Source organism: Lepidochelys kempii, chromosome 3 (genome assembly GCF_965140265.1).
Source record: "Lepidochelys kempii isolate rLepKem1 chromosome 3, rLepKem1.hap2, whole genome shotgun sequence".
Taxonomy (NCBI): Eukaryota; Metazoa; Chordata; order Testudines; family Cheloniidae; genus Lepidochelys; species Lepidochelys kempii.
In genome coordinates, this window is record NC_133258.1 from 58,205,488 (window position 1) to 58,219,514 (window position 14,027).

The following is a 14,027-nucleotide window of genomic DNA, read 5'->3' on the forward strand; positions in this document are numbered from 1 at the left end:
GACTCCATCATGGTCACCTGTGCTGATGAGCTCTGCATGGTCACCTGCAGCTTGCCACACTGGCCAAACAGGAAATGAGATTCAAAAGTTCGCGGTTCTTTTCCTGTCTACCTGGCCAGTGCATCTGAGTTGAGAGTGCTGTCCAGAGCGGTCAGAATGGAGCACTCTGGGATAGCTCCCGGAGGCCAATACCATCGAATTGTGTCCACAGTACCCCAAATTTGAGCTGGGAACGTCGATTTAAGCGCTAATCCACTTGTCAGGGGTGGAGTAAGGAAATCGATTTTAAGAGCCCTTTAAGTCGAAATAAAGGGCTTCACTGTGTGGACGGGTGCAGGTTTAAATCGATTTAACGTTGCTAAATTCGACCTAAAGTCCTAGTGTAGACCAGGGCTTAGCTCCATTGCTAAGAGGAGGAACCTATTTTCAGCAAAGTTCTTGGCAGATTCCTGAGGCAGCTGGTTTAAGGTCATCAGTGTCCGGCATTATAATTTTCACTTTAGTTCTCTTACCCTCAAAGCTGGAAAATGAGGCATTTGTTTTCTTTGTTTTGTTGCTTCAGTTCCAGTTAACAAAATGCATGTTAGACTACTTTGGCCACAAAGAAGAATTCTGTGTACACTGGGGACAACACCTGATTCCTGTCAGGCTGCAGAACTGGGCTGACATCAGAATCCAAACATCCTCTGGTCAGTGCAAGCAGAGGCATTTCTCTAATGATTTGGACTTGATGTGATGCAGTATGAATGTCACGGATAATTCGGACCAATGGGGAGAAACAGAATCAAAAACACTGTTTAAACATCTTCCGTCCCCTCTCCCTTCCCCTCTTGAGAACTCCTGACCAAATAACAGCACAATACATATGCTAACAAACTTAAAGCCTTTGTTTAAGTTTATTAGCGTATGTATTGTGCTGTTAAAGTCATATAAAGAATAAATGCCCTCTCTAGCCATGTTCTGCTCCTTTAAGGAGCAGAGCCTAGCCCCACCTCTTGGGGGTGAGGGGGCTAGCCCCAAGTCTTTCCGGTACCCCATACCCGCTAAAAATGTCCTCCCGGTACTGCGTACTGGAGGGTACTGCCCTACTTGCACCACCGCTTCCAGTCCTATGATTCTGTGAATCAGCACAAGTTAAACTAGCCCTAAAGTGGCTCTAATTTGTGCAAAGGGCCCCACTGTTCCCATGGCCAGATCCAGGAGCGGGGGTGGGAGTGTGGAAAGATGACTTCCGATTACTTTGGATCCCACTTGAATCCCGTGACAAGTGCCGCTGGGCTGAACCTGACTGGGGCCAAGCCCAATCCACAGCTTCGCAAATAAGCCAAGTGAAGTTGGCAGTCACAGTTGTCTATTTAACACATCGATCACGATTATTTTTGGTTTTTACATTCACGCTGGAGTGTACGAGAATAGCGTCAATATTGTTTTTGTTTCAGAAAGGGCAAGAGGTGGGAACTAGATCAGAACACAGCCCCTTAGAATAGCCCTGTCTGGAGAGAGAGAGAGATCTCATCTATAGCTGACACACGCCTTTAGGAAACGCCCCTGCGAGATGCCTATTTGGTTGCCGTCTCTCTGAAAGTCTGACTCACAGTCTAGGACAATGATTGCATGTTTTCCACTCAGCCCAGTTTCTTTCAAGCTTGAACTCCTCTTTAACTGGGGGCGGCTGGCAGGGCTTAGACAGGTGGAGAGGTGGGGCTGGCTATCAGGGGCATCCTGGTGGTGTTTCAGAGTAGCAGCCGTGTTAGTCTGTATCCGCAAAAAGAAAAGGAGGACTTGTGGCACCTTAGAGATTCACCAATTTATTTGAGCATAAGCTTTCCTGAGCTACAGCTCACTTCATGGAGACTAGCGCACTTTGGCCGGCAGGCTTCAAACGCCGCCACATCCCTTCCCCGCGCTCTGCAGCCGCCCCTGCTGGCAGGGAAGGGCCAGAGGCCGTGTCAGGGCGGGGGGAGCGGGCCGGTCTATTTTGGAGCCCGCAGCCCTCGCAGCAGGGAGGAAGGTTGGGAAGAGCCCCGGGTAAAGCGAGAGGGAGGGGTGGGGCGGCAATAAGGAGCTTCTTTCACTCCCCGAGCGGGCACGCCCCGCCCTGCGGCCAGCTCCGGCGGGACGGGAGCCAGGGGAGGAGGCCAGCAGCATCCCGCGAGCCGCTTTGCACACTCCCGGAGCAGGATGCTGTTCCCAGGCCGGGCTGCACCGAGCGGCTCCGCTCCGCTCTCCTTCCTTCATCTCGTCTCGTGTCTCCTGGCAGCGTCGGCTGCCGCTGCGGCGGGGTATGGACGAGGGCGAGCCGCGGGGGGCGGGAAGAGGGGGGCTGGCTGGAGGCAAGGCGCCGTGCGTGCGGTGCCCCACTCAGGCCTGAACGCGGTGCTGCGGCGGCCGGATCCTCCCGTTTCCAGTGGAGCAGGATCGGGACCGCAGAAAGCGATGGCCAGTCCTTGGCCTCAGCTGGGGCCCGCTGAGACGTTCCCTCCCAGGGTGATCACAGCCCTGCAAATAAATGGAGCAAACTTTATAGCCAGCTGCTTGCCCACTCCGACTGCTGTACGGTGCATTTCACATGCACTGCGTGTAACATTAATGTGTCGTCCCCCGCCCCGGTAGGCAGTGAGTCATGGGTAGGAGGAACCAGAGAAATCCCTTTGCTTTTCTGTGCGAGGGAAGGGTGCTTTATGTTCAATAACCTCCCAGATAGGGAATGCGTTTTTTGGATCTCCTCTTGTGTTTCACTGTGATTTCCCCTCTCCCATGCTAAATCTGTTGTGACACAAAATTACCTGAGCCTGCAGCATTGAGATGGGTGTGCGGCTTCCCCTGTTTTCTTTCTTGTTTATTTTCTAGGAGTTTCACAGACAAACCACAGCTTTTAGGTGCTTCTTTGGGATTTAAGTTGCATTTTTTTAAGCTTGGGGCCTTAGCCTCCTCCCACTGAAGTCGGTGGAGGAAGATGAGGCACAACGGGCCCCGATCCTGCAGGTTCCTTTGTGCGGGTGGACCCCCTGTGCCCGCCTAAGGTTCCATTGACATTAGTGGGTCTCTGCACTGGCATTGAGGTTTGCCTGCAAAGAGTAACTTCTGTGTTACCAGAAATTAATTTGTAAGTTTGCTTCCGGACTTGATTCCCATTTTGGTAGGTAGCAAAGAACGAATGAGTTAAACTGGACATTGGCACTGACACTACCCTATCAATAAAGTATCTTCAGTGTAATTTCCCTCTGTTAGAGGGAGGTGAAATGATTGGGCTTGTACAGTAATGCTGTTATGCTTATAAGCAGCACACACAATCTTTTAAAAGGGGATAAGGCAATACGCTGCATTTACTGAGAGTACAATTTAAGCATTAATATCAGCATATGCTTCCATTCACCCCCCCACTCCCCAAGGTTCTGCAGGTGGATCTAAAAGTTACCAGTCCTTAGTGTTGCTTAGTCAGTTCCAGTGCCCAGCTGAAACTGCACACAAGGGAGGGGAGCTGGGTCTCTGTTAAATGCATTCAAAGCTCCATTGTTGATGCAGAACAAACCCAAAGTCCCATGGCAACACACTCTTCTTTTATCATAATAAGTTCCCATACAAACCTATGGACCTTGCTGTGTCACACCAGAGCTGTCAATCATGAGGTATTCAAGGTTGTTCTTAATCAGCATTATTTTGAGTTGTTACCAGGAGTATCTGCAGCTGTTTCTTATCTCGTCCCTCTGGCTCAACTCCTTATCTTGTCCTTGGGGTGTATGCCTTTGCTTTAGGGTCATCAATCTGCCATCTAATAAAGTTGTTGCCTCTTGACTCCTCCACTCCTCTCTTGACCATCCAGCCCAGTTGTCTTTTTTCAGTTAATTAGTAACACACACACACACACCCAGCAAAGAATAAACTCAGAACTATTTCTTCTTACTAATTCAAGGCTAGCAAAATGGAGTACAATTTACTTGAGGCAATTTCTACCCATTAGGCTTTTGGCCTACATTGTTTGTATAAGCCTCTGACTCAACATGCAGTAGGGTGAACATAAGAATAGCCATAATGGGTCAGACCAAAGGTCTGTCTAGCCCAGTATCAATGCCAAGTGCCCCAGAGGAAATGAACAGAACATGTAATCATCAAGTGATCCATCCCCGGTCACTCAATCCCAGCTTCTGGCAAAAGAGGCTAGGGACACCATCCCTTCCCTATCCTGGCTAATAGCCTCCATTAATTTATCTAGATCTTTTTTGAACCCTATTATAGTCTTGGCCTTCACAACATCCTCTGGCAAGGAGTTCCACAGGTTGACTGTGCGTTGTGTGAAAAAATACTTCCTTTGTTTGTTTTAAACCTGCCGCCTATTAATTTCATTTGGTGACTCCTAGTTTGTGTGTTATGAGAAAGAGTAAATAGCAGTTCCTTATTTACTTTCTCCACACCAGTCGTGATTTTATAGACATCTATCATATTCCCCTTTAGTCATCTCTTTTCCAAGCTGAAAAGTCCCAGTTTTATTAATCGTTCCTCATACGGCAGCCGTTCCATACCCCTAATAATTTTTGTTGCCCTTTTCTAAACCTTTTCCAATTCCAATGTATCTTTTTTGAGATGGGGCGACCACATCTGCATGCAGTATTCAAGATGTGGGTGTACCATGGACTTATATAGAGGCAATATGATATTTTCTAGCTTATTATTATCCCTTTCTTAATGATTTCCAACATTCTGTTTGCTTTTTTGACTGCCGCTGCACATTGAGTGGATGTTTTCAGAGAACTATCCACAATGACTCCAAGATCTCTTTCTTGAGTGGTAACAGCTAATTTAGACCCCATCATTTTATATGTGTAGTTGGGATTATGTTTTCCAATGTGCATTACTTTACATTTATCAACATTGAATTTCATCTGCTATTTTGTTGCTCTGTCACTCAGTTTTGAGAGATCCTTTTGTAGGTCTTTGCAGTCTGCCGGGGACTTAACTATCTTGAATAATTTTGTATCATCTGCAGATTTTGCCACCTCACTATTTACCCCCTTTTCCAGATCATTTGTGAATATGTTAGATAGGACTGGGCCCAGTACAGACCCTGGGGACACCACTAGTTACCTCTTTCCATTCTGAAAACTGACCATTTATTCCTACCCTTTGTTTCCTATTTTTAACCAATTATCAATCCATGAGAGAACCTTCCCTCTTATTCCATGACTGCTTACTTTGTTCAAGAGCCTTTGGTGAGGGACCTTATCAAAGGCTTTCTGAAAATCTAAATTCACTATATCCACTGGATTCCCCTTGTCCACGTGCTTCTTGACCACCCCCACTTCCCAAAGAATTCTAGTAAATTGGTGAGGCATGATTTCCCTTTACAAAAACTATGTTGACTATTCCCCAACAAATTATGTTCATCTATGTGTCTGACAGTTTTGTTCTTTACTATAGTTTCAACCGGTTTGCCCGGTACTGAAGTCAGGTTTAACACCCTGTAGTTGCCGGGGTCACCTCTGGAGCCCTTTTTAAAAATTGGCGTCACATTAGTTATCCTCCAGTCATTTGGTACAGAAGCTGATTTAAATGATAGGTTACAGACGACAGTTAGTAGTCCTGCAATTTCACATTTGCGTTCCTTCAGAATTCTTGGGTGAATACCATCTGGTCCCGGTGACTTATTACTGTTTAGTTTATCAATTTGTTCCCAAACCTCCTCTAATGACACCTCAATCTGGGACAGTTCCTCAGATTTGTCACCTAAAAAGAATGGCTCAGGTTTGGGAGTCTCCTTCACATCCTCAACCGTGAAGACCGATGCAAAGAATTCATTTAGTTTCTCTGCAATGGCCGTATTGTCCTTGATTGCTCCATTAGGGTATGTCTACACTACAAAATCAGGTCGAATTCATAGAAGTCGGTTTTTTAGAAATCGGTTTTATATATTCGAGTGTGTGTGTCCCCACAGAAAATGCTCTAAGTGCATTAAGTGCATTAACTTGGCGGAGTGCTTCCACAGTAGCGAGGCTAGCGTCGACTTCCAGAGTGTTGCATTGTGGGTAGCTATCCCACAGTTCCTGCAGTCTCCGCTGCCCATTGGAATTCTGGGTTGAGATCCCAATGCCTGATGGGGCTAAAACATTGTCGCGGGTGGTTCTGGGTACATATCGTCAGGCCCCCGTTTCCTCCCTCCCTCCGTGAAAGCAAGGGCAGACAATCTTTTCGCGCCTTTTTTCCTGAGTTACCTGTGCAGACGCCATACCACAGCAAGCATGGAGCCCGCTCAGGTAACCGTCACCGTATGTCTCCTGGATGCTGGCAGACACGGTACTGCATTGCTACACAGTAGCAGCAACCCATTGCCTTCTGGCAGAAGACGGTGCAATATGACTGGTAGCCATCATCGTCATGTCCGAGGTGCTCCTGGCTACGTCGGCCGGGAGCGCCTGGACAGACATGGGCGCAGGGATTAAGTTTGGAGTGACTTGACCAGGTCATTCTCTTTAGTCCTGCAGTCAGTCCTATTGAACCGTGTTATGGTGAGCAGGCAGGTAATACGGATTGCTAGCAGTCCTATTGCATCATCTTCTGCCAGGCAGCCATGAGATGTGGATGGCATGCAGTCCTTCTGCACCGTCTGCTGCCAGCCAAAGATGTAAAAGATAGATGGAGTGGATCAAAACAAGAAATAGACCAGATTTGTTTTGTACTCATTTGCCTCCCCCACACCCCTGTCTAGGGGACTCATTCCTCTAGGTCACACTGCAGTCACTCACAGAGAAGGTGCAGCGAGGTAAATCTAGCCACGTATCAATCAGAGGCCAGACTAACCTCCTTGTTCCAATAAGAACAATAACTTAGGTGCACCATTTCTTATTGGAACCCTCCGTGAAGTCCTGCCTGAAATACTCCTTGATGTAAAGCCACCCCCTTTGTTGATTTTAGCTCCCTGAAGCCAACCCTGTAAGCCATGTCGTCAGTCGCCCCTCCCTCCGTCAGAGCAACGGCAGACATTCGTTCCGCGCCTTTTTTCTGTGCGGACGCCATACCAAGGCAAGCATGGAGGCTGCTCAGCTCACTTTGGCAATTAGGAGCACATTAAACACCACACGCATTATCCAGCAGTATATGCAGCACCAGAATCTGGCAGAGCGATACCGGGCGAGGAGGCGACGTCAGCGCGGTAACGTGAGTGATGAGGACATGGACATAGATTTCTCTGAAAGCATGGGCCCTGCTAATGCATGCATCATGGTGCTAATGGGGCAGGTTCATGCTGTGGAACGCCGATTCTGGGCTCGGGAAACAAGCACAGACTGGTGGGACCGCATAGTGTTGCAGGTCTGGGACGATTCTCAGTGGCTGCGAAACTTTCGCATGCATAAGGGCACTTTCATGGAACTTTGTGACTTGCTTTCCCCTGCCCTGAAGCGCATGAATACCAAGATGAGAGCAGCCCTCACAGTTGAGAAGCGAGTGGTGATAGCCGTGTGGAAGATTGCAACGCCAGACAGCTACCGGTCAGTTGGGAATCAATTTGGAGTGGGCAAATCTACTGTTGGGGCTGCTGTGATTCAAGTAGCCAATGCAATCAAAGATCTGCTGATATCAAGGTAGTGACCCTGGGAAATGTACAGGTCATAGTGGATGGCTTTGCTGCAATGGGATTCCCTAACTGTGGTGGGGCCATAGACGGAACCCATATCCCTATCTTGGCACCGGAGCACCAAGCCGGCGAGTACATAAACCACAAGGGGTACTTTTCAGTAGTGCTGCAAGCTCTGGTGGATCACAAGGGACGTTTCACCAACATCAACGTGGGATGGCCGGGAAAGGTACATGACACTCGCATCTTCAGGAACTCTGATCTGTTTCAAAAGCTGCAGGAAGGGACTTTATTCCCAGACCAGAAAATAACTGTTGGGGACATTGAAATGCCTATATGTATCCTTGGGGACCCAGCCTACCCCTTAATGCCATGGCTCATGAAGCCGTACACAGGCAGCCTGGACAGTAGTCAGGAGCTGTTCAGCTACAGGCTGAGCAAGTGCAGAATGGTGGTGGAATGTGCATTTGGATGTTTAAAGGCGCGCTGGCGCAGTTTACTGACTTGCTCAGACCTCAGCGAAACTAATATTCCCACTGTTATTACTGGTTTCAGAGTAACAGCCGTGTTAGTCTGTATTCGCAAAAAGAAAAGGAGTAATTGTGGCACCTTAGAGACTAACCAATTTATTTGAGCATGAGCTTTCGTGAGCTACAGCTCATTTCATCGGATGCATATTGTGGAAACGGCAGAAGACATTATATACACAGAGACCATGAAACAATACCTCCTCCCACCCCACTCTTATTACTTATTACTGCTTGCTGTGTGCTCCACAATATCTGTGAGAGTAAGGGGGAGACGTTTATGGCGGGGTGGGAGGTTGAGGCAAATCGCCTGGCTGCTGGTTACGCGCAGCCAGACACCAGGGGGGTTAGAAGAGCACAGGAGGGCGCAGTACACATCAGAGAAGCTTTGAAAACCAGTTTCATGACTGGCCAGGCTACGGTGTGAAAGTTCTGTTTGTTTCTCCTTGATGAAACCCCCCGCCCCTTGGTTCACTCTACTTCCCTGCAAGCTAACCACCCTCCCCTCTTCCCTTTAATCATTGCTTGCAGAAGCAATAAAGTCATTGTTGCTTCACATTCATCCATTCTTTATTCATTCATCACATAAATAGGGGGATGACTACCAAGGTAGCCCAGGAGGGGTGGTGGAGGAGGGAAGGAAAATGCCACACAGCACTTTAAAAGTTTACAACTTTAAAATTTATTGAATGCCAGCCTTCTTTTTTTTTGGGCAATCCTCTGTGGCGGAGTGGCTGGTTGGCCGGTGGCCCTCCCACTGCGTTCTTGGGCGTCTGGGTGTGGAGGCTATGGAACTTGGGGAGGAGGGCGGTTGGTTACACAGGGGCTGTAGTGGCAGTCTGTGCTCCAGCTGCCTTTGCTGCAGCTCAACCATACACTAGAGCATACTGGTTTGGTCCTCCAGCAGCCTCAGCATTGAATCCTGCCTCCTCTCATCACGCTGCTGCCGCCACATTTGAGCTTCAGCCCTCTCTTCAGCCCGCCACTTACTCTCTTCAGCCCACCGCCTCTCCTCCCGGTCATTTTGTGCTTTCCTGCACTCTGACATTATTTGCCTCCACGCATTCGTCTGTGCTCTGTCAGTGTGGGAGGACAGCATGAGCTCAGAGAACATTTCATCACGAGTGCGTTTTTTTTTCTTTCTAATCTTCACTAGCCTCTGGGAAGGAGAAGATCCTGTGATCATTGAAACACATGCAGCTGGTGGAGAAAAAAAAAGGGACAGCGGTATTTAAAAAGACACATTTTATAAAACAGTGGCTACACTCTTTCAGGGTAAACCTTGCTGTTAACATTACATACTAGCACATGTGCTTTCATTACAAGGTCGCATTTTGCCTCCCTCTACCGCGTGGCTATCCCCTCAACCCTCCCTCCTCTCCGTGGCTAACAGCGGGGAACATTTATGTTCAGCCACAGGTAAACAGCCCAGCACGAACGGGCTCCTCTGAGTGTCCCCTGAAGAAAAGCACCCTATTTCAACCAGGTGACCATGAATGATATCTCACTCTCCTGAGGATAACACAGAGAGATAAAGAACGGATGTTGTTTGAACGCCAGCAAACATACACTGCAATGCTTTGTTCTACAATGATTCCCAAGTACGTGTTACTGGTCTGGAGTGGTAAAATGGCCTACCATGGAGGACGCAATAAGGCTGCCCTCCCCAGAAACCTTTTGCAAAGGCTTTGGGAGTACATCCAGGAGAGCCACGAATGCCAAAGTAATCCTTTCACATGCTTGGTTTTAAACTATGTATAGTATTTTAAAAGGTATGCTCACCGGAGGTCCCTTCTCCACCTGCTGGGTCCAGGAGGCAGCCTTGGGTGGGTTCGGGGGGTACTGGCTCCAGGTCCAGGGTGAGAAACAGTTCCTGGCTGTCGGGAAAACCGGTTTCTCCGCTTGCTTGCTGTGAGCTATCTACAACCTCATCATCATCATCTTCTTCGCCCCCAAAACCTGCTTCCGTATTGCCTCCATCTCCATTGAAGGAGTCAAACAACACGGCTAGGGTAGTGGTGGCTGAACCCCCTAAAATGGCGTGCAGCTCATCATAGAAGCGGCATGTTTGGGGCTCTGACCCGGAGGGGCTGTTTGCCTCTCTGGTTTTCTGGTAGGCTTGCCTCAGCTCCTTAAGTTTCACGCGGCACTGCTTCAGGTCCCTATTATGGCCTCTGTCCTTCATGCCCTGGGAGATTTTGACAAATGTTTTGGCATTTCGAAAACTAGAACGGAGTTCTGATAGCACGGATTCCTCTCCCCATACAGCGATCAGATCCCGTACCTCCCGTTCAGTCCATGCTGGAGCTCTTTTGCGATTCTGGGACTCCATCATGGTCACCTCTGCTGATGACCTCTGCATGGTCACCTGCAGCTTGCCACGCTGGCCAAACAGGAAATGAGATTCAAAAGTTCGCGGTTCTTTTCCTGTCTACCTGGCCAGTGCATCTGAGTTGAGAGTGCTGTCCAGAGCGGTCACAATGGAGCACTCTGGGATAGCTCCCGGAGGGCAATACTGTCGAATTGTGTCCACAGTACCCCAAATTCGAGCCGGCAAGGCCGATTTAAGCGCTAATCCACTTGTCAGGGGTGGAGTAAGGAAATCGATTTTTAAGAGCCCTTTAAGTCGAAATAAAGGGCTTCATCTTGTGGACGGGTGCAGGTTTACATCGATTTAACGCTGCTAAATTCGACCTAAAGTCCTAGTGTATACCAGGGCTTAGTATCTCGATTGTCCAGTAGCCCCACTGGTTGTTTAGCAGGCTTCCTGCTTCTGATGTATTTAAAAATTTTTGCTATTACTTTTCGAGTCTTTGGCTAGCTGTTCTTCAAATTCTTTTTTGGCCTTCCTAATTATATTTTTACACTTCATTTTCCAGAGTTTATGCTCCTTTCTATTTTCCGCATTAGGATTTAACTTCCACTTTTTAAAGGATATCTTTTTGCCTCTCATTGCTTCTTTTACTTTGTTGTTTCACCATGGTGGCTCTTTTTTGGTTCTCTTACTATGTTTTTCAGTTTGGGGTATACATTTAAGTTGAGCCTCTATTAAATGTATTTAAATAAAATCTATTTAAAAAGTTTCCACGCAGCTTGGAGGGATTTTACTTTTGGTGCTGTACCTTTTAATTTCTGTTTAACAAACCTCCTCATTTTTGTGTAGTTCTCCTTTCTGAAATTAACTGCTACAGTGTTGGGCTGCTGTGGTGTTTTCCCCGCCACAGGGAATTTAAATTTAATTATATTATGGTCACTATTACCAAGGGGTCCAGCTATATTCACCTCTTGGACCTGATTCAGTGCTCCACTTAGGACTAAATCAAGAATTTCCTCTCCTCTTGGGGTTCCAGGACTAGCTGCTCCAAGAAGCAGTCATTTAAGTTGTCAAGAAACTTTATCTCTGCATCCTGTCCTGAGGTGATTTGTACCCAGTCAATATGGGGATAGTTGAAATCCCTCATTATTATTGAGTTTTTTATTTTAATAGCCTCTCTAATCTCACTGAGCATTTCACAGTCACTATCACCATCCTGATCAGGTGGTTGGTAATACATCCCTACTGCTATATTCTTATTATTCCAGCATGGAATTACTATCTTATTATTCCAGCATGGAATTACTATTACTATAGAGATTCAATGGTACAGTTTCGTTCATTTAAGATTTTTAGTTCATTTGATTCTATGTTTTTTTTCCACATATAGTGCCACTCCCCCACCTGCACGACCTGTTCTGTCCTTCCAATATATTTTGTATCCTGGTATTACTGTGCCTCGTTGTCTATCCTCATTCCACCGAGTTTCTGTGATGCCTGTTATATCAATATCCTCATTTAATACAAGGCACTCTAGTTCACCCATCTGATTATTTAAACTTCTAGCATTGTATATAAGAACAATAGGGTGTGTGTGTAACAGCAGAAATATAGAATTTGTCACCAACATAGTTATTGCCTTTTGTAAAACAAGATTATTAAATACCAGACTGTGATGAGTGGATTTGATTTACTCCTCTTCCCCTTTTATGTTTTCCAGACCCACATTTCTGGTGACAGGTCCCCGGAACATTAGGCCTGGTGCAAATGTGACAATCGGGGTAGCTCTGTTGACAGACAGCCTTCCACAAGTCACAGTGAGAGGTGAAGTACTCAGAGGGAATGATACTGTGCTACATGGAGAAGTTACCTTTGAAAAAGGTGAGTTGGCAGGAACAGCCTAGAGCAGTGGGTCTCAACCTTTCCAGACTACTGTACCCCTTTCAGGAAGATGATTTTTTCTTGCATGCCCCAAGTTTCACCTCACTTAAAAACTACTTGCTTACAAAATCAGACATAAAAATACAAAAGTGTATTACTGAAATATTACTGAAAAATTGCTTACTTTCTCATTTTGTCTGTATGAAATTTTAGTTTGTACTAACTTTGCTAGTGCTTTTTATGTAGCCTGTTGTAACACTAGGGAAATATCTCGATGAGTTGGTGTACCCCCTGGAAGACCTCTGCATAACCACAGAGATACACATACCCCCAGTTGAGAATCACTGGCCTAGAGAGATTTACATGAAGATTATTCTTCCCCTCCTCCCCGAAATATCAGGGCTGTTAAAAATACATTAAAACATGAATTTTATTGGACTTGTTTTACCAAGTATGGTCAATAAAAGAAGAAAAATCCTATTTCCATCTAAATATAGTTAAAGGTGGAACCGTTTGCTGAATAGTTAATGATTTGTGTGTGTGTGCACCCATTAACTCATTATAAGCACTTTGAAAATAATATGTGTAGTAGGGGAGTGTCATTTTATATGGTACCTGTGTGGATCTTTAAAGGACTCTGGACACTAGGACCTCATGAGTCCAGTACAGAAACCCACTCTCTTTCCTATATTTATTGGAAGGATTCAGAGACCAGGCAGGAGCATATGAAGTGTCAAAGCCTCTCATAAAGCAACCAAGCCCCATTGCTTTATATATATTAGGCAGACTGAGAAAAAGTGTGGGGCCAGTGTGGGGAGGAGGCTGCCCTGATCACATAATGAGGTGGCTATCACTCAGAAGAGTTGAGTGAGAAAGTCTCTCTTTGTTTTGAGGCTATGGCCCAGAGTCTGAGCTGTATGGCTAAAGGGTTGAAGGCCACCTTTATGACTCCTGAATTCTGGCGCTGGCTGATGACTGCTCCTGTTTATGTTGTAAGTTTAGAGTAGTTTGAGAGCTGCTGTAATGTATGCTCAGGTGGCTATAGCCAATGCTGGCAAGTCTGGCTGCTAGGAATAGCTGGAGCACTGAGGTGCTTCATACCTTGGATCTGCTCCAAAAGAGCGTTGTTATTGTTAAATTGCCCACCTTTGGGCCCAGATCCCAAAGTTAATTGAAGTCAGTGGAAGGGCTCCCATTGATTTCAGTGGACTTTGGATCAGGACCTTGGAGATGTAGAACAGAGCACATATTCACTAGAAAATAGGCTGAACACCCCAAACTCATTCCATGAGAGGGTGACTGAGAATAGCTGCCACAAACATAGAAGGACCCATTCCACTATGAAGTCCCCGAATCATCCAAACCGTTCCCCAAGATCATTTTGCTTAAAACTATCGCCCTGATTTTCCTCATTATAGTGACTGATTCTCCTCTTATTTCAAAACTTTCCCACACACTACAATATAATATAGATATGAACCCATGCTGAGTAAAACTTTGTCATATGACATCATCACACAGAACTACACAGTATAATGATGGGCAGTGGGATATTTCAGTTTGGGTAATAGGAGGCTGACTATTTTCTCCCCTCTCTTCTCTGGAAAAATCAGTTCAGGGAACGTATAAGTGTGCAGTAATGATTTATGAGGTCACAAGTGAAAGTATGAATTTGTCTACCTTCAACAGAGACCTCATCCAGCTATAAATTGTTGGACGTGAAGCTAACATGGCTTTT

At 46.4% G+C, this 14,027-nt stretch overlaps 1 protein-coding gene across 2 annotated transcripts in view; it reads left to right on the forward strand.

Annotated features, from left to right (window-relative positions):
* The first annotated feature begins 1,994 nt into the window (after positions 1 to 1,994).
* CD109 (CD109 molecule) overlaps positions 1,995 to 14,027 on the forward strand; it is a 132,956-nt gene continuing 120,923 nt past the window's right edge. For both annotated transcript variants that reach the window (XM_073336464.1, XM_073336465.1), the window contains exons 1-2: positions 1,995 to 2,282; positions 12,129 to 12,289. In XM_073336464.1, coding sequence (XP_073192565.1) covers positions 2,182 to 2,282; positions 12,129 to 12,289 — 262 coding nt within the window. In that variant the 5' untranslated portion in view covers positions 1,995 to 2,181. The remainder of the gene's footprint in view (positions 2,283 to 12,128; positions 12,290 to 14,027) is intronic.